This window comes from Mixophyes fleayi, chromosome 3, assembly GCF_038048845.1.
Source record: "Mixophyes fleayi isolate aMixFle1 chromosome 3, aMixFle1.hap1, whole genome shotgun sequence".
NCBI classification, from domain to species: domain Eukaryota; kingdom Metazoa; phylum Chordata; class Amphibia; order Anura; family Limnodynastidae; genus Mixophyes; species Mixophyes fleayi.
Window position 1 is genome coordinate 301,016,874 of NC_134404.1, and position 21,700 is coordinate 301,038,573.

Below are 21,700 nucleotides of genomic sequence, written 5' to 3' on the forward strand. Positions count from 1 at the left end.
GTAGTTCTAGTAGTAGCTCTAGTAGTTCAGTAACTGCTGGAGAGAAGGTGGGTGTACAGTAGTTCTAGTAGTAGTTCTAGTAGTTCAGTAACTGCTGGAGAGAAGGTGGGTGTACAGTAGTTCTAGTAGTAGCTCTAGTAGTTCAGTAACTGCTGGAGAGAAGGTGGGCGTACAGTAGTTCTAGTAGTAGCTCTAGTAGTTCAGTAACTGCTGGAGAGAAGGTGGGCATACAGTAGTCCTAGTAGTAGCTCTAGTAGTTCAGTAACTGCTGGAGAGAAGGTGGGTGTACACTAGTTCTAGTAGTAGCTCTAGTAGCTCAGTAACTGCTGGAGAGAAGGTGGGCGTATAGTAGTTCTAGTAGTAGCTCTAGTAGTTCAGTAACTGCCGGAGAGAAGGTGGGTGTACAGTAGTTCTAGTAGTAGTTCTAGTAGCTCAGTAACTGCTGGAGAGAAGTTGGGCGTACAGTAGTTCTAGTAGTAGCTCTAGTAGTTCAGTAACTGCTGGAGAGAAGGTGGGCATACAGTAGTTCTAGTAGTAGCTCTAGTAGTTCAGTAACTGCTGGAGAAGTGGGCGTACAGTAGTTCTAGTAGCAGCTCTAGTAGTTCAGTAACTGCTGGAGAGAAGTGGGCGTACAGTAGTTCTAGTAGTAGCTCTAGTAGCTCAGTAACTGCTGGAGAGAAGATGGGCATACAGTAGTTCTAGTAGTAGCTCTAGTAGTTCAGTAACTGCTGGAGAGAAGGTGGGCGTACACTAGTTCTAGTAGTAGCTCTAGTAGTTCAGTGACTGCTGGAGAGAAGGTGGGCGTACAGTAGTTCTAGTAGCAGCTCTAGTAGTTCAGTAACTGCTGGAGAGAAGATGGGCATACAGTAGTTCTAGTAGTAGCTCTAGTAGTTCAGTAACTGCTGGAGAGAAGGTGGGCATACAGTAGTTCTAGTAGTAGCTCTAGTAGTTCAGTAACTGCTGGAGAGAAGGTAGGTGTACAGTAGTTCTAGTAGCAGCTCTAGTAGTTCAGTAACTGCTGGAGAGAAGGTAGGTGTACAGTAGTTCTAGTAGCAGCTCTAGTAGTTCAGTAACTGCTGGAGAGAAGGTAGGTGTACAGTAGTTCTAGTAGGAGCTCTAGTAGTTCAGTAACTGCTGGAGAGAAGGTGGGCATACAGTAGTTCTAGTAGTAGCTCTAGTAGTTCAGTAACTGCTGGAGAGAAGGTAGGTGTACAGTAGTTCTAGTAGCAGCTCTAGTAGTTCAGTAACTGCTGGAGAGAAGGTAGGTGTACAGTAGTTCTAGTAGCAGCTCTAGTAGTTCAGTAACTCCTGGAGAGAAGGTAGGTGTACAGTAGTTCTAGTAGTAGCTCTAGTAGTTCAGTAACTGCTGGAGAGAAGGTGGGCGTATAGTAGTTCTAGTAGTAGCTCTAGTAGTTCAGTAACTGCCGGAGAGAAGGTGGGTGTACAGTAGTTCTAGTAGTAGTTCTAGTAGCTCAGTAACTGCTGGAGAGAAGTTGGGCGTACAGTAGTTCTAGTAGTAGCTCTAGTAGTTCAGTAACTGCTGGAGAGAAGGTGGGCATACAGTAGTTCTAGTAGTAGCTCTAGTAGTTCAGTAACTGCTGGAGAGAAGTGGGCGTACAGTAGTTCTAGTAGCAGCTCTAGTAGTTCAGTAACTGCTGGAGAGAAGTGGGCGTACAGTAGTTCTAGTAGTAGCTCTAGTAGCTCAGTAACTGCTGGAGAGAAGGTGGGTGTACAGTAGTTCTAGTAGTAGCTCTAGTAGCTCAGTAACTGCTGGAGAGAAGATGGGCATACAGTAGTTCTAGTAGTAGCTCTAGTAGTTCAGTAACTGCTGGAGAGAAGGTGGGCGTACACTAGTTCTAGTAGTAGCTCTAGTAGTTCAATGACTGCTGGAGAGAAGGTGGGCGTACAGTAGTTCTAGTAGCAGCTCTAGTAGTTCAGTAACTGCTGGAGAGAAGATGGGCATACAGTAGTTCTAGTAGTAGCTCTAGTAGTTCAGTAACTGCTGGAGAGAAGGTGGGCATACAGTAGTTCTAGTAGTAGCTCTAGTAGTTCAGTAACTGCTGGAGAGAAGGTAGGTGTACAGTAGTTCTAGTAGCAGCTCTAGTAGTTCAGTAACTGCTGGAGAGAAGGTAGGTGTACAGTAGTTCTAGTAGCAGCTCTAGTAGTTCAGTAACTGCTGGAGAGAAGGTAGGTGTACAGTAGTTCTAGTAGTAGCTCTAGTAGTTCAGTAACTGCTGGAGAGAAGGTGGGCATACAGTAGTTCTAGTAGTAGCTCTAGTAGTTCAGTAACTGCTGGAGAGAAGGTAGGTGTACAGTAGTTCTAGTAGCAGCTCTAGTAGTTCAGTAACTGCTGGAGAGAAGGTAGGTGTACAGTAGTTCTAGTAGCAGCTCTAGTAGTTAACTGCTGGAGAGAAGGTAGGTGTACAGTAGTTCTAGTAGTAGCTCTAGTAGTTCAGTAACTGCTGGAGAGAAGGTGGGCGTACAGTAGTTCTAGTAGTAGCTCTAGTAGTTCAGTAACTGGTGGAGAGAAGGTGGGTGTACAGTAGTTCTAGTAACAGCTCTAGTAGCTCAGTAACTGCTGGAGAAAAGGTGGGCGTACAGTAGTTCAGTGACCTACTTCTGACATACAGTATTGTGCTATTAAGATACAAATCTCACATCAGCAACTACACACTGTCACCAACTTGTACATGACCAATGAATGGATCATATGTAGGGCTTTCTTTTTATTTCTTTATGTACTGGGGCAGTCACACTCATTACAATGGAAGATTATAACAAGAAAGATTGGGGCGGGTGCTTAGGGAAACCTATAGCTCCAGTAAACTCCATGGCTTTCTCCATGTAATTTTTGGATATTTACACTGTATATAATTTACATTTCTCTTCTTATTCTGTATACTATACAAGTTGTGATTCATAAAATACTGTTATATTAACATATAACAGAACACCTTTAATACAATTGTAATGAAAGGATAACCCAACCTATAGAGCAACTAGCCCAATCACTTTTTTTTATTATTAATAGGAGAGAAACCTTATAGGGATTTCAAATCTAGTCTGACAGGTGTCAGCTAACCAACACTGTGCTCCAGTTAATAGTACTAAATATTCTGCAGTGCCCATCTGGTAATAATAAAAGGTGTATCACTTTCTCTAGGTAGAATTATCCTTTAACAATTGTCCAGGGATTATGATGCGTTAGATAGTAGTGTAGTAGTCTGCTATACTTTCCTAGACCTAACGTATTATTAGATATAACATTCCAACACTGCCAACCGGACCCAAGCATCAAACAGAGACTCTCCAATGAAGGGTGTAATATTGTAGGAGCTTCATTTGTCATTTTTTTTTCCATTCATATTATAACCATATTAATGTCATTTTATTCTATGTAAAGCACATTTTAAAAGGAAAAGAACAAAACAATAAAAACTGACAAATCTGAAAATTTCTTACAATGATTTCAAGTAATAGCTCACATTTCCTGGAGAGAAAATAATACTGTAGTGAGAATAACTCTTTTGTAAGGATTAAGAGCGACCAGTTAGTTGCTAAAATTTGAAACTCTTTACTTTTCAAAAGATAACTGTAACACATTGCAAAACTAATACATTACAAGCCTTTTCAGTAGCACTAGGGTTCCACAGTTATTACAAAAAAGAACTTCAATAAAACACATTTACCTCCAACATGCAAGGTATTCTTCAGAGACCACAGGTACAACTCAGTCAGGCAGAATGACATCTGTGAAAGAAAAATAGGTCTGGTCAAAGAAAAGAACAACATGTGCAAATTAATGGTACCAATTACCAGCAATCACACTCTACTGATCTTTCAATGTCAGGTACTATTGTCACCAGTGCCAACAAACAGATAACAGTTCCGAAAGACATACCAAAAAAAAATAATAAAAAAATAATAATAATTCTTCACCACCTACACTTTGGCATGTACCAGAAGAAAAATGTATACAACCTTTCTACTGAATGATGTTGGTGCCACTGTCAAAAATCATAAAACTGCTTCTCAGATGGGCATGTTTGTAATTTTTAGTCATACTGCTAGCAATCGTACATGGTTAAGCACAATAACTGTTCATTTACTGTGGGATGATGACTAATTGAACTCTATACTTGTTGGCCTAGAGAAGGTGTCCTAGCTCTGATCACAGCATTGTGCTATTACTACAGAAATCTCACATCAGCATCTCCACACGGACCATCTTGTACACGACCAATGCATCATAAGAAGGCTCTCAAATGAACCAGGTGCAGTCATGGTCTTTACAATGAAGGACTATAAACAGAAAAATTGTGGCAGGTACCCAGGGAAGCCTATAGCTCCAGTTAATCCCATGGCTGTCACATCCACCTTTTCTTCAATATATTACTTTATTTGCATTAAACATGAATGGGCCTGAGTCATTAAGTAAAGTAAGGCAAAAAAAAGGAGTAAATGTTCTCCAGGACAAACCATGTTACAATGCAAGGGGTGCAAATTAGTTTATTATTTTGCACATAAGCTAAATACTGGCTGTTTTTTCATGTAGCACACAAATACTTGATAACTTTACTTTTACACTGAAATTTAAAGTTGGTCTAGGACATGCCCTACCCAAACTATAAATCTGTCCCCACATTTTAAATTTACCTACCCTCCAATGCAACATGGTTTTGTCCAGTGGCAAAGTTACTCATTTTTTACGATTTGTTCTCCTTAATGACTCAGGCCCAAATAGGACAATCTAGTTTATGAAAAAAGTAATCATACCTTTCAAAATACACAGTGTGATTTGGCAGACTCATACATGGGGGATTCATATTTGAACATTTACAACAAAAAAACAACTACTAAAAGTTGTATTTAAAGACATTCCCTTGATGTTTGCATACAAATTATGATAAAATACAGCTTACTACCACTCCAATATAAACGCACTAGATTTATGTTTATTTGTTATCAAAATGAATTTTTAATACAAATAAAGATTTCATAATCATAACTGAACTATGTTAGGTAAGGTCTGCAACAGAAGTCATGATAAAACATGTAGGGAGATGATCAGTACAACGCAAAGCAGTACATGAAGTTTTATCGAGAGGCAAAAGCTCTGCGGCATGTATATATCTAAAGTACTATTGAAGTAGTGACAAAGCGGTGAATATTTGTAATACGTCTATTCAAGTTCCCAATGTGAGCCTATACCACAATACACATGCCATGCGCTGTCTGGTGACAATTACAAGAAACAACCTGGTGATTTGTTTCGGAGTTACCAACAGTTCCTCATTGGAGGTCACTTTCTTTTATAGCTATACTCGGTTTTATGAACTCCTAACAATATTTGGACTATATTTCGCTTAAACATTAAAATTTAACCTGACTTTAAAATGATGACCTCAATTTTCTATCTTTTTTGCCTCTTTTATCAACGTAATGTGTAATCACACAAATTATGTAGATTTTGAATATTTTTATACATTTTGCATGAGATATTTTAGGTATTATAAAAAAAAACTTTAATTGTATAAGTAATTCAATACTTGTCTTTATACATATATTCTGCCAATAATATATTTTATATTAAGGTATTAATGTAACCATTAGTGTTTTGCTTTTGTTTTGGGACCATATATGTTGCAGTATTACAGCATATGCGGTCAGCATTAGGACGATGCCTAGGAGCACCAGTAAGGTGAAAGCGAATAATTGTTTGTAGGCTCTCCATTCAGTATACCGCTCTCAATCTCCTATAGTGTCAGGGAAACCAGGTGAGATGGAATACTGTAGATAATTAGGTGTCATATAATTGAAAATATTGAAGCAACCACGGTGAACGTACATTTACCGTTATAAAAACACAGTCAATTTCTTTGTCAACACACTAGAGGAAATGCAAGGAACCTTTTTATTGGAATATTTCTAATAACTTTAATGATCAGCAGGGCACTGTTTATTAATAACAGAGGAGATAAGTGAGAACTAGATTAATCAAACAGATTGGATATGTAGAAACCTCATGTCAGTAGACAGGACAGGGTCAAGAATCAAGAGGAGAGATAGTCAGATAGAAGTCAATACAGGCACAGTGACGCTTAACTGGCAAGACAGGGACTAGGTAAAGAGAAGTAACGGACTCCCAAACCACTGCTGGATAACAATTCCCAAACTCGGCATGCCCATGGGCCCATGGACCCTTTCCCCTAGGCACACCCCTTTGGGTAAGCAGATGCAGCCCAGGTGTAACCTAGCCCACTGTAGTTTCATGTTGCTTGTGCAGTCGAGTGTGACAGGACCAGGACTGGAAGCACAACATGCAGGCAAATCAAGTAGCCCAAGTCAGGGCTGATAAACAACAAGACAGAATTAGAGGATACACAAGACAGACTGATCTGGAAGAGACTAGGACAGACTGACGATAAGTGTGACAATGACTGAGATCAAAACTATGACTAATATTAAGGCAGATGGCGCAACGGCAACGAAAAAAAGAATAACAACACAGTTCAATATAGGCTGGAGACAAGGGCAATGTCACAAAATGCACCAACAGCCTCTAATGTATTAGCAGGCCTTACTGAGGCCAGGGGACTGCTGGGAATTCATTGCAGCTGATCTTACTAACAGAGAGAGTTCACAATATAGAACAATAGACACAAGCAGGAGAGCGGGGAGACAGGCAAACCACAGCACCTGCTCCAATAGCCTTGAGGCTTAGCAGTAGGAATCGCAGGGCAGAGGTTCAATTGCAAGCAGAATTTTATAGACACTGTAAAGTAAGCAAACACAGCAACAGGTGCATTCACACAGCAATGTTTATTAGGAAGTAGCAATCAATCTTCCCTTACCGCCATTGGCTCAGGGACAATTTAACATAAAAAAATGTCAATACAGAACATAAATTGTATAATGTTTTAAAGGCTTTCCAATTCAAAAGGACAGGGTTGTGTCCCACTAGTAAGAAATTAGAGAACACCCTTTTAAAACTTTGAGAGACTTCAAAATATGCATCTTGTTTGAGCTTGCACTTCAGTTTGCCAACACTGCCAGTGATAACACAGTGTGTGGCTACCTGAAACCATATAGGTTCCTTGACAGAGATAACACCTTGTTCAGATCAGTGGAAGTGGAAATTTAGCAGTGGCGGTATGAAAAATGTAAGTGAATGGAATGTGATAGTTTTACAATGAAGGCAGTAGGAGAGGTGGTGGTATAGCCTACCACCAGGGCCGGATTTACCGTCGGGCCCTAGGCAGGTGCCTAGGTTGCCCAACGGTCCCCAGGGCCGACAGAAAGGGCGGAGGGGCACCAAGTGAGACAATGCTCTCTGCCTGCTATCCCACACTGCCGCTTGTCCACCGGCGAGGGGAAAAATAAATAAATAAATCACCTGATCATCGCACCGGCAGTCTTCCCCCCTCCTCTCTGCTGCGTTGCGTTCCACTGAATGTAGAGTGTGACATCATCACGCCCGACGTCATATTCAGTGAGGACTCAGCAAGAGGCAGAGAGGAGCTGCGCGAGACAGACAACAACAAAAGAGGAGAAAAGAAGAAAACAGAAGAGGAGAAAGCAAAAGGAAGGAAGGTAAAGTAACGGAGGGTAGACACAACAATGGCATACTATGATAAAGGGGACAGAACAGGAGAAGGGAAGGAACACATAATGGAGGGCACAGTGTGAGGGGAAACAGAAGGGGAGGAACACATAATGAAGGGCACAATGTGAGGGGAAACAGAAGGGGAGCAACAATAATGGAGGGCACAGTGTGAGGGGAAACAGAAGGGGAGCAACAATAATGGAGGGCACAGTGTGAGGGGAAACAGAAGGGGAGGAACAATAATGGAGGGCACAGTGTGAGGAGAAACAGAAGGGGAGGAACAATAATGGAGGGCACAGTGTGAGGAGAAACAGAAGGGGAGGAACAATAATGGAGGGCACAGTGTGATGGTGAAAGGGCAAAAGCATGATGGAGGACAGAGTGTGATGATGAAGGGGGTACAGAGTACTAAAGGGGAAACAGTGTGAAGGAGGAGCAAAAGTGATAAAAGTTATGATGAAGTAGGGCACAGCGTGATGAAGGGGTGGACATATTTTTCTCTTCTATACTGCTCACCAAACTAATTTGCCAAAATGTATTTGTTTTGTAGGAGGAAGCTGTGACATCTTGCACAGACTCAGTGTGCTTGCACCTGCCGTGCAGGGAGTGAAGTGACATCATACGGAGGATCGACGTAGACTGAGCAGAGTTAGACCAGTAATAGCAGCAGCCAGCAGGGAGTGAAATAAGCGTTTTTTTCATCAGCAAACGTGAGTAATGAAATCATTGTAAAAGATTATTGAAAACAACGCCTTTTATTAATATATAATTATTGTAATAATGTCTACTCTCCAGTCAAAAAAGTTTGGGTTAACAATTTCTTAGCTTTAAATGCCTTATATCAAACAAAGTGCAAACTTAACATTGTTTGCAGGTATTTAAAGCTATGAAATAATTTTGTACCACATTATTTGATAACTGTTTTAGGTAAGAATTTACAAAGTTAATATTTTTTAGTAGAACATTGTTTGCTAGTAGGTGTTAAAAATTAATATATATTATGCTAAAAAAAATATAGTGCTATGGATGGTTTCAGGGAGGGGGGCCCCAAACCAGTATCTTGCCTAGGGCCCCAAGAGGTCTAAATCTGCCTCTGCCTACCACCGTATACAAGCCCACTTCCTCCACAGGTCCAGATAATAAGGATGACCAATTGTTAACAACAGTGTGTTTTTATTTGTTAATACAGTGGTTTTTATTTTAATATTTTGAATGCTTTATTGAAAAAGTTTTAAAAATATATAACACTTTAGGCAATCTGCATAGTATGTCTATATACTTTGAGCTATAATGCATTTTGATTGTGTTATTTATAATAATATGACACTGCTTGTGCCCCTGCGTGGGTTTTAGTTTGTTATACTAACCTAATGTTTTGGGCTTTTTTTTCTCTATGTTTGTTAAAGTAAAAAAGTAAAAAAATGCAATAAAATTTTACTTGATTTAAAATATATATATATATATATATATATATATATATATATATATATATATATATATAGCACTATACCTATTATAAAGTAATACTGATTATCTGTAGAGAAATGTAAGTAGCTTCAGATCAGTAAACAAACTGCCATTTCATAATCATAGAATATATTTCAATAATATACATACTATGAAGTGTTATCAGCACCTTCACTTTGTGTGTAGGACAATGGGTTTTCATGTGTAAAGCCATATGTTAAAAATAATAATTACCACTCCTACAAACAGCAACAAACTATAATGAGAATGATCACAGGGACAAGGGACGGGGCCTGTAATGCAATGTGCCCAGTAGGTCAATTTCTGAACTCGTTTTCCAATTCCAGCATCAGACCGCATTTTGTCACAGTTCCATTCCTGGGTACAGAGCATAGCGCAGTCTGAAGCGCAACACAGAGGAAAAGTCCAGCAATTACCATGTTAGTTCCAATGCACTCCAGGCTCCCACCCAGGGAAATCGGACAAATCACTATTTAATAAAGGAATAAAACACCAATTATATTAAAATGCAAGCTCCACTGGGGTAAGGACTGATGTGAATGATTCAATCATTTCTGGATAGTGCTGTGTATATTGTGGCACTAAACAAGTATATAATACAAGTTAACCTGTGCATGAGTATCATGCATTTTTTTGTCAAATAATGTCAGTATACCAAATTTCAGGTCATTCGGATGAGCCCTTTCTGAGAAAATAGTTTTTTCCACAGACACACACACACTAACACACGCCGCTACACATGCAGGGGCGGATCTAGAAAATGTTTGTTCCCCGGGGGGGATGTTAGGGCGGGGTGATTTAGGCCCCACCCCCTTTCCGACTTCTGAGGCTTCCGGGGGCTGCACAGTATGTGCAGGTCCGCTCGGCAGTGACAGGCAGGGACAGTGTGCTGCCCAGCTGCTCTGATTGTGTTTAAAACACAATCAGAGCAGCCGGGCAGCACACTGTCACTGCCAAACGGACCTACACATGTGTGTTCATGAGGTAAAATTACCTCACGAAAATGAGTTTGACCCCTCAACTCGTCAATAATGTCAGTATACCAAATTTCAGCCCTTTTTGAGGTTTTTTTCCCACACACACTAAGAATTTAGTAGGTCAGTTAACCCGTGCATGATACTCATGCATTCTAGTCAAATCAAGCTACTTAAGGTGTTAAAAACTCCCCACTGTCACCCCCGGCAGCCACCAACCACTCCCAACTGTCACTTCTCCTTCAAGAAATATATAGGTCAGTGTATAACTCTGCCCAGCAAGTGGCGCTGCAGCTTGTTTTTTTTTTTTTCACACACAGACAGACTAACACACGCCACTAGACATTTATATTATAGATTATTAATAATAATAATAATAATAATAATGTCTTGCACACTTTCCTGTAGAATAATATGCTATAAAGAGGAGTTCATGATGGACTCAATAATTGCAAAGTGTCCAGATCATGTGGCTGGCATCCCAAATCACCGACCCTCCACCACCATGTTAGACTTCTGGTATGTTGTACACTTAGTTATACGCTATCCTTGATTTTCACCAAGCATGGAGTTGATCATCAAGACCCAACAGCTCCCCTCTGGTCTTGTCTGTCCAGATGACATTGTTTCAAAAGATGTGTTTCATTAAGATGCAAATAGAATCAAGTCATACTGCAATTTTCCATTGGTGATAATTAATTTGCTCCTGGCTTTCTTTCCATAATAGTCAGTCTTATTCTGATAATAAGAGTGATGAAATGTTTTATATATCGCTCTAACAGAGGCCTGTGTAGACCCCAGATGAAGCTTTTGAAATTCTTGGCACATTCTATGGTCTGACCATTGGGTGAAGTTGCCTGGACACCCACCTCGCTGGGAAGATTGGCAACTGTCTTCAGTGTTCTCCATTTGAAATTAATTGTTGTCACTGTATAATCATGGACTTCAAAGGGTTTGGAAATGGCCCTATAACCACTTCCAGACTAGTAAGCAGCAACAATGCTTTTCTAAAATCATTGTAGAGGTCTTCTCTACTTGCCAAGGTGTTAACACAAACATGAATGCTGAACTGTAAAGGTTGTGCTTCTATACAGAGATGGTAGCAGCTCCTGGTGACCACATTATGAAGTGCACTTGATAAGCAGCAATTAGCTCAAATTAACTTCTTTATTAATATGAAAAGTCAAAGGTGTAGTTATTTAATTAAGCAAAAAATGTTATGGGTAAAATTAGGTTGGAGTCATCAACATTTTAGGACATTATTACTACATGTTTGGGACACTTTTTGGAGTCATAAAAAGTTCTATCTCTTCTTACACCTTTGTTTTGGTTATAGAATTGTTTTGGCCTTTCTTATTATTCTACTCTCTCTTTCTTTCAGATAATAGTGTGAAGGCCCCCTGGTGTTATGGTCAGATGACAATATGTGGTCCATTGCCCAGTTAGCTTGGGAGGGGGGGGGGGCTAGGTCCATTGCACCACAGCTACCACAGATGTTTCCCTGGAGCTGGACACAAGTGTTGTTGGTAGTACCATGCAAAATTAAATCAGGATTGGCACCAGACCATCTCTCATCAGGGAACAAAATATAAGAACTTAATTTAAATTCCTTTTCCTCTAGCACATAAGCATAACAGTTGCAATGGTGTATAAGTACAAAAAAACGTCAAACTTCTTCAGCACAGTTCTTAAGCAGTTGTAAAATTGATACTTCAATACTCCCTTACTCCTCCTGCACGGTACTTTATCACAGTATTTTCAGGGTATTATTACCAAGTTACAAGCCAGCTGATGCTGAGTGCAGTAGTACCACAGTCAGTCACAGAGCTGAAAACATACTGTCATTTCACAGCTTCTCCAATACATCTAGCCAAATATCCAGGGACTCTCCTTTTGTGTGGTACAACCATCCCCTCATCCAATGACTCTTCTACTATTTAATCCCCTTCCCCTATTTTAGTGGCTCTCATTCCAGACTGTGCGACAACAATGCTGCTATTAGCGCTCCCCACCTCTATAGAGTCTCTCAAAGGTGCTTCTCACTATCGCCACGCTACTCTAATGCAGCAGCTCCCCCTGCTTACAGTATGGGCACTTTCCAAGGGGGCTCTCTCTCGGTCCACCCTTAGTATAGCCAGACTGCCTGTGCAATGACCCCCCCCCCCCTCACAGTATGGGGGAGTGTCAAGGGGGCTCTTCCTCTGTTTATGCAGCTTCACCATTCCAAGCAGTGCTCTCCCCTTTGTAGGATTCTTCCCTTCCATGCAGGGAGGCCCCAAACGATGCCCACATTATCGTGTGGGACCACCTCTCTGGTAACACCACCGCATGCATGACCGGTGCCCTCCTACTGCAATGAGGCTTACTCCTCTCCTCCTTCTGTAGCCCTCACCTTCACCTACCGTCACCAGAGGGCAGGACCAGATAGTAATGCCAACAGCATTACAGGGGAGCCACCATTCCTTATTTTTCTATTACAAAGGCATGTGTTAACATGCAGAAGCATGCATTTAGATACCAGTGACAACTATGCATTGCTAGAATATATTAACACATGCTAACACTAGTGGTACACTGTGGAGAACTGATCTTACTAGATCCAGAGACTCATTCTCCTACATAGGATCCCGATGTCTATCAGTGCTCTAATGACTATGAACTTCCTCCAATGGTTAATTCTTTGGAACTAGATGCTGCTGCTGACTGCCTGGATACAATGGATGGTGCTAAGGTGTGTGTGCACTGACAATTAAATTATGATGAGCATATATGTCCTGCTGTACAAACATGTAGTAATTGTTACCAAGCTTTTTAGAATAGAACAGAGTTTGGTGAAACTGGAAACAAAATTCATATCTCCTTGATCTGTCCACTCCATCTCTTAATGCTTTTTTTTCCCATGAACTTGATTAATACATTTAATTACTGGTTGCTGTTTGCAAATGCACACAATTGTAATAAAATACAATTTAAAAAAAAATGATACAACGAGGCAGACACATTTCATCTTACTACGTATGTTAGGGGTAACTAATACTCTCAAAACAAAAAGTTTGTAATCAACTGTTATATATTGTCACACAATAGCATAAAACTCTCAATAACGCTTAATGGGGATTACTGTAGAATTAGGATACTTGCTTTTATCTGATTTATTTTACATCAGTGATGCAATTCATAATTAATTTTTTAAGGAATTTCAAAGTCTCTTTAAAGGCCTTAAGTGTCACTGATTCTATAAAGAGCTATAGTGACCAAAATTCTGCACAGATGACAATATGAAAACAATTGTGACACCCGTAGGTTAGCAGTACAACACTTACATTTTTTAAACAGAAAAAATACAAAACAAAACACAAACTACATGATTTATCGTCAAGCAAAGCAGGAGTCACATCTGTGTTTTGGAAGCAGCATTTTATGCATCAGTAGAAAGCAGCAGATATCTGCTGCACATTAATATCATTAAAGTCTATGGGATCTACCCTTTCTAAAACGTTGAACGTACATGTAGCATTCTCAGCTAGCAGATAAGAAAAACGCTTATGAAATCCAGGTCCAACGAAGTGAATGTAAACTCTTATTTCCAAAGACGTATCCCTTCTTTTAAAATGCAGGAACAATCTAAACTGTCTTCATTTTAAATGCTTTACTATGGTCCACACATTTTATTCATAAATAATATAATGAATAATACATTGGAATCACAAACCAAATAATAATATTAAAACATGATGATTGGTTAGCAAGTTTGTTGGTAGTATACAAAAAGTTTGCAAAGAGAAGACAATCTTTGGGACCTAATATAAATAGCTTGATGTTCCAAGTGTTGGGTCCTGACCCATATACTAAGGTTCCATTCTATATTTTTGAACTTACATTTTATCTGTGAATTGGTAAAACATACTGCATAGAAATGAAAGCAGATGCTGAATCCAGGCTACAAGAGCAAGCAGCTACAGTACACACATAAATGACTTTGAAGCAAGGCATTTCCTCTCCCTAAGTGCATTAACAAACGGCTCAAGGCAATCTTAACTCTTCAACCAGTAATTAGTATCACAAAGATTACTACTTTAATTACACAGTTCTGATGTGAAGTCACAGATAAGTTTAGAAAAGCCAATCAATGTTATGTTCTAACTAATAATTCTGCCTAATTTGGAAGGGTTTTACTTAACTGAGATCACATATCAGAATACTTTGTCATAATTATTCTGATAATGTTTAAATAGACAAACTGTAAATTGGAGTTTCATTTAGTCTCACAAGCACTTTAAGTAAATTCTTCATTTGAGAAAATGACATTTTAAAAAAATCTACGAGCTGTGATTAGAAGGGAAGCTAATGTCTAACATTCTAAATTGTATAAATAAATGATTCTGTCCTATGATGGAACACAAAAAATATATAATTAATATAAGCTTAAGTGTATGAGATCCATTTACGAAAAAGATATTGGACATAAAAGGTATAACTGACTACTATGGGACTTTTAAAACATGGCACAACCCATTACAAGGACAACTTCTGGGATATCCCTTAATGAAGAACTCCACTTAGGTTTCTCTCATCATGGGGATCAACCTTGCCTTACAATCAGGATTTGATTAGCAGCAAGACTTGATCTAGAGCTGCATTAAGAAAACCAAATATTATTACACATATACTTAGTGCTGCTAGATGCCAAATTGCTCTATTTTGGAAAAATCCGAGTCCTCCCTCTCTGCCATCGGTTATCAACCGCATTTGGCAAGTCTACCATATGGAGTATATGACTAGCATTCTCCGCCATACATCTGTCCAATTTGATAAGGTCTGGATTCCTTGGACCGAGCATCACGGAGCCTCCTCCCCTCTTGCATTTTAAGGACCTTGAGCCCCAGCTATTAACTTTAAACCTTGTCATGGTTCACCATCTTCTCCATACTTTTTCTTTTCTCCGCTTTGGCTAGTGATTTCCCCTGTCCCTCTTACTTCTATTCTTCCCTCTTTCTTTCCCCTCCCTCCTACTCTCCTTAAATTTTCTTTTGCATCATCATATCGATAACAATATGCTCCTTATTTTACGTGGAAACTTCATTACAGCTTTCTTTCACCTGTATTGCCTGTTTCCCTCATTGTCTGTACTGTAAAACTTAATAAAATATCTTTTTTAAAAAAAAAAAAGCCAAATATTACAATCTAATTGTACAACTTGTTTGTTTTTGATCAAATTGTACAGAAATTGTAAAACTTTGTGGAAGCCACACTATACAATTTAAATACGAAATTTAACACCCAATCATATGAAAATACGATCAGATGACTGGACATTTGATAACATTGTATTGTGTATAATCGCATAATTGTACACAATAGTTCAGTATAGTCAGTAGATCATAATAAAAAACTTAATCAGAGTTGCGCAATCTATGATCTTTAAGATGCAAATCTTCTTCATTTGCAATTGCATTGTAAAATAAAAAGGTGTGTACCCATGTACCGTAAGACAATAGATTCGATAAAACAAAAATAATTAGGTAGAAAACGATAACAACGTGTGTGGATGACATTACAGAGTACATTCCCTGTTAAAAGCTTCTCAATCATCTCCAGTGCCTGCAGAGCCACAGAAACACCAGTCAGACCAATATTGGGGGTAGGAGGCTTCGCAGGAAGTGATGACTCCATGGCAACTGCACTTAGTACTGCTGTCTGCACCATCACTATGTAATATCAGAGAACCAGAGCAAACTAGTCACACAGCTTGAAATTTATAATAATCCATGACTGGCTGGTCTTGTGGACATTATCACTATCCAATTACGCATTGCTCTTATTTTATACGGATGTTGTTCGTAGGGGACAGGTGTCTGTAGGGGATAGGTGTAGTGGCCGGAGTATGGTCCGTTAACCCAGTTCATTACTTTTGTGCCAGGCTAGGGGTAAGATGGGTGGAGTTGGGAGTACAAAGATCGTATGGTATAGACAGCAGAGGTTGGTGGTAGAGAAAGGGTTGGCGGAGTACAGAGACACAGGTAGGCAGGGAGAGGTGACATACATAACACTGCACACCATTCACCCCTCCTTTCTTGTCTCACTTTATTTCCTCCTATCCTCTCTGAATACACCATACCTACAACCTGCATAGGTCTGATTTATCAAATTAATAGTTCATCAATATATCCTCCTATTCTATCCCATTATATCTACACTTCACCACACTGGGTTATCTATCCGATCTGTCCGCTGGTGACTTAAAGGGTGGTATAACTACCACCCTTCAAGTCACCTCTCCATGCCTGCCCATGTCTCGTTACACCGTCAACCCTTTCCGTGTCACCCACCTCATCTGTCTATACCATACGGTCTTTGTTCTCACAATTCCACCGAACTTACCCCTAGTCCAGTACAAAAGGTCCAATCAACCACCACACCCATCCCCTATGGACAACAGCCAAGACATTAAACCTGCGGCAACCCACTCCAGGCTGCGCTCCACGGCTACAGACAGATATGTGTTACCCAGCACTGCCTTAAACATTATACCTAGTGTAGTATATATTATAACATACTTATTCTATGTGATACAATACTTTCTGCAACTGAAGGGCCCAACAAACACCAAGGGGTAAATGTATCAAGCTGTGAGTTTCCGACGGGTTTCAAAAGTGGAGATGTTGCCTATAGCAACCAATCAGATTCTAGCTATTATTTTGCAGAATGTACTACATAAATGATAACTAGAATCTGATTGGTTGCTATAGGCAACATCTCCACTTTTCAAACCTGCCAGAAAACCTCAGCTTGATACATTACCCCCAAGACTGACACCATCACTGACAAGAATAAATGGACAAACAGAAGACCTGTTAAAGGCTCAGAACTCACAGATGTCCCATGTTGCAGTTTGTAATGTTTTGTATTTTTAAATATTTCCAGCCAAAATGTATAGTGTGGTAAGAAAGGAAGCATACTCTGTGTGCAGTGTCTTCATCGTATATGTTTTACTGCCACCTACAGGCAAAGCTCTACTTTAAATATAATATTGTTTCCTCTATGCAGAACATAATAAGGCAATTGATATTACAAGAATCCTACTTTTGCTTTATAACATTTGTGTAATTTTTAAAAAAATAAAATCAGTTTAAAAGCCACTTCCTCTCTGCTACTGCTGCTAAGATAACTCTATCAAACTGTATTGCAGAGTGTCCTCTGCGGAGTTCAGGACACACGCAGTCCTAGGCAGGGCCGGATTAACCATAGGGCTAACTGGGCTACAGCCCAGGGGCCTATGGCATCCAGGGGGCCCTTGAAAGTGCTCAGCAGCAGTATTGAATGGTCAGGGGCGGGGGCGCCCCCGGCGCGATCAGTGCTACTGAGCACTTTCACTTCGGTCCTTCTCCGGCGCGCTGTTGTCTCCTTACTGAGGAGATCTCGTGAGTCTCACTCTCACGAGACCTCCTCAGTAAAGAGCGTACAGCGCGCTGGGGAAGGAGGTAAGTGGCGGGGGTGGGGGGGTGGGGGCGTTCAGCTCGGATCACGGGGGAGGGGGGCCCTCACGGGGGAATAGAGGCCCTCTTAGGCCAGGGGCCTCCATTCCCTTAATCCGGCACTGATCCTAGGCATACGCACATCCCTTGCCCCTTATATCTGCGTAGTTTCGTGACTACAGTAAACATATTTGTTGGCCCTATAATCAAGAGACATTGCTGGGAAAATTTGAAAACATGTTTCTGGGGTTTCCAAGCTGTATAAATGCAGCCATGTTTCAAAAGATAAATAATAAATTGAAATAAAAATAAACTTTTTAAAACAAATGTTATTTGTCATCCAGTCTAAAATACAATATAAAATTCACTTTGTATTTAGATTCCATTAGGAATTCATGTTTTTATGTTTCTAACATTGGCTGGGTCACTAGTATGTTATGTTGGCCATGGGCTAATTCTGCAACACAGGCCACAAGCCAAGCACCGTTATCAGTGATCATTTTGGCCACACATGTAAGTACGAGATATGCCAGTTTGGCCAAGCACAGGGATCTGTTCCAGCTTCACTAGGGTCTGAAGAACACACACACACAGGTCAGTAGCCACAATGTAACAACTGCATTTACCAACGTGCCCATTAACGATCATATGTTGGGCCATGTTTTGGGACCACACATGCTGCAATATTCCTGGTGCTGCTACCAATATTGCAGCATGTGTGGGCAACTTAAAATACAGATGGACACTAAGCATGTATGGAAGCAGAGTAACAACACCAAAACTGTTGATTGCAAACACATTGCTTCAAAGTAGGCGAATTGCACCACCTAGTGGTTCTCTAATACTCTAGGAACACATAAAACACCTCCCTCCCACAAACATACCTCAATAATAACAACAAACTACTATTATTATGTAAACAAGGTGTCAGAGTTCAGACACGCACCGACACTACCTGTAATACGCTAGAGAGCCAGATCAGTAGCATGTAATATATATATCGATCATGTTTGCATGTGTGAAAATATAAAAAACAAAACATACTCTATACACACATTTATTGCCTTTCATCTAAAAGGTAAATACATATTATGTGTGCCTATTGGTCACTTATATAAAAGTTAAACTTAATTAAAAGGCAACTAATTAAGTATCTTGTAGATAGATTGTAACATTCACACACATATCAAAGCCAGAATTGAAGATACTACACAAACCAGTAGACTCTCATCTTCTCCAACTTAGTTACCCATCTACACTCATCACAGCAGCTGCTATATTGTCATTTGTGAAACATGCAATCAATGATGGTTCTATGATGAGGCGGATTTGTGTCAGGGATTGTGAGACAAATAGTGAGAGGTTCAAGAGTGTATTTTCACGTTAATATTGTGAACTACTGTTTTCTTCCATACTGAAAAAAGTGACATTACCTCTTGCAGTAAACTGATTAAGACAATTCCCTACATGCAGCCAAAATCATACAGCCCAACATCTCAGGGCCAAAAAACTGACCATGCCCTCAATCTGGACAGGTCACATACAGATGCACACAAACCACACACCCTCATGTGGCAATTCCACACCAAAATGTGTAATCCTCAGCCCTGTAGACCATCATAAATCAGTATACCCTGGGGACTATTGTCAGGAATGGCCAACCCCATGCACAGCACACAAGCATTGGTTCATAAAATAACTCAAGACATATACAAATAATAAAAAGTACAGAACGAAAGTCCAATAAAAGGATAATACAAATAGTAAACTTCAACACATCCACTAATAGTTTGCATAAATAACAATACAGAATAGGTGAAGTAAACAGAAGTGAACTGGGAGCTGAAGACCTGTCAAACCAGCGACTACTAATGATAACTATGGACGGCACACAGTGCATCCAGGTGTGTGTGAAGGTCAGAGCACACCTGCGCTAAGGACATGGAGGATCATGGGACCACAGGCTTTATAAAAGCCCAGCCACTGCACATTCTCCCCCCTCTCAGTGGACGCAAGTATTTTTACCCTCTCCCTTCTTCCCCACCGACAGGGCTGCATTAAGGGGGTTAATCTGGCTGCCATGTGATCTATATCACGGTGGCAATGTGGTTAGCAATTCTGCCTTACAGCACTGGGATCATTAGTTCAATTCCTGACTATGGCCTTATCTATGAGGAGTTTGTATGTTCTCCCCGTGTTTGCGTGGGTTTCCTCCGGGTGCTCCGGTTTCCTCACACAGTCCAAAAACACACTGGTAAGTTAATTGGCTGCTAACAAAATTGACCCTAGTCTGTGTGCCTGTGTGTTAGGGAATTTAGACTGTAAGCCCCAATGGGGGGCAGGGACTGATGTGAGTTCTCTGTACAGCGCTGGGAATTAGTGGCGCTATATAAATAAATGTTGGTGATGATGATTAGAACTTGTGCTATATATATATATATATATATATATATATATATATATATACATATATATATACACACACAAGTTAACCCGTGCATGATACTCATGCATTCTAGTCAAATCAAGCTACTTAAGGTGTTAAAAAGGTTCTTGTCATGCATTTGGGCCTAGCCCAGGCCTCCTCAGGGGAAGAGCGTTACTTCCCGACGTAAGCGCCCTTTTTTAACATGGTTTTGTCCACATGTCACCACCTCATCATTCTTCTCCATCACCTCATCCTTCATCTTTATCGCCACATCTATCCAGATGTCTATCCAGACACAGGGATCTCTCTAAGCGGTCCTGAGTATCACACTCCTCTCACTCTGTCACCCCCGGCAACCACCAACCACTCCCCACTGTCACCCCCGGCAACCACCAACCACTCCCAACTGTCACTTCTCCTTCAAGAAATATATATATATTTTTTTTTTAAAATCTTTATAAACACTTTTAACAATTAACAAATTAAATTAACAAATTAAAAACATCTTAGTATACCAAATTTCAGCCCTTTCTGAATTTTTTTTTTCCACACACACTAAGAATTTAGTAGGTCAGTGTATAACACCACCCAGCAGGTGGCGCTGCAGCTTGGTTTTATTTTTTCCACACACACAGACAGACTAACACACGCCACTAGGCATTTATATTATATATATATATATATATATATATATATATATATATATATATATATATATATATATATATGGAGAGGTGTAGCTTATATGGAGATTGTATATGGAGACAATGATATATGAGGTTATATAGTTTGCATATGGAGCATATAGATTCTTATGTAGAGTAATATAGAAGCATATGGTTGTGTATGTGGAGTAATATAAAGGCACTGTCCATTTGTACTTGGAGCATATAGTGTATGGTGTTTGATATATGTGGAAGCATATAGTCAATGGCATTTGTGAGATACACATGAGAGCATATGGTTTATGTTTTCAGCTGTAGATAGTAATGATGGGAATTGTAGTACTTGTGCGTAATGAAAGTTATATTGGGCATTTTGATGGAATCTGGGATACATACACCAACATGATTAAGGTACTTAAACACATATATAAAACAGGTAAAATGATATATTGTATCTATGCTACACAGTTTTATATCATCTGTACGATTGTTAAGGAAGGTTGTCATGTTAATGTAAAAGGGTGCTAATTCTGGAGTCTGTTATTGTTCTCTGTTAGCAATGGTGAGGTGAATATGCTAATGACAATTTAATAACCAATCTCATTAATTACCACTCAAAAAGGGTAGGTTTCCAGTTTAAACCCAGCTCTATTTCAATTTCCGCTCAAATTACTCTGATACACACTGTATAATACAGGGAATAATGACCATCATATCAAGAAAGATTTTCCACAAAGTCTCAATTATGATAATATGTTTTCTTATTAACAACAGATATTTTTAATAAGAGTCTTTACACACATAATAAAACAGTGTAGAAAGCATAAGATATATTACATCAAATACAATGCATTGCCTACTTCAACTGTTTTATCAATGTGAGTATGTGCCTACACTATGGGCTTGATTCATTAAGGAAAGTAAAGCAAAAAAAAAAATAGTAACTTTGAGCCCTGGCAAAACCATGTTGCAATGTAATGGGTTCAAATGAGTATATTATTTTGCACATTAGGAAAATACTGGCTGTTTTGTCATGTAGCACACAAATACTTGATAGCTTTATT

The 21,700-nt window shown here is 39.7% G+C and overlaps 1 protein-coding gene across 3 annotated transcripts in view; it reads right to left on the bottom strand.

Annotated features, from left to right (window-relative positions):
* WDPCP (WD repeat containing planar cell polarity effector) overlaps nt 1-21,700 on the bottom strand; it is a 249,369-nt gene that overhangs the window by 215,481 nt on the left and 12,188 nt on the right. For all 3 annotated transcript variants that reach the window (XM_075203892.1, XM_075203891.1, XM_075203890.1), the window contains exon 2: nt 3,690-3,750. In XM_075203892.1, the coding sequence (XP_075059993.1) occupies nt 3,690-3,750 (61 nt within the window). The remainder of the gene's footprint in view (nt 1-3,689; nt 3,751-21,700) is intronic.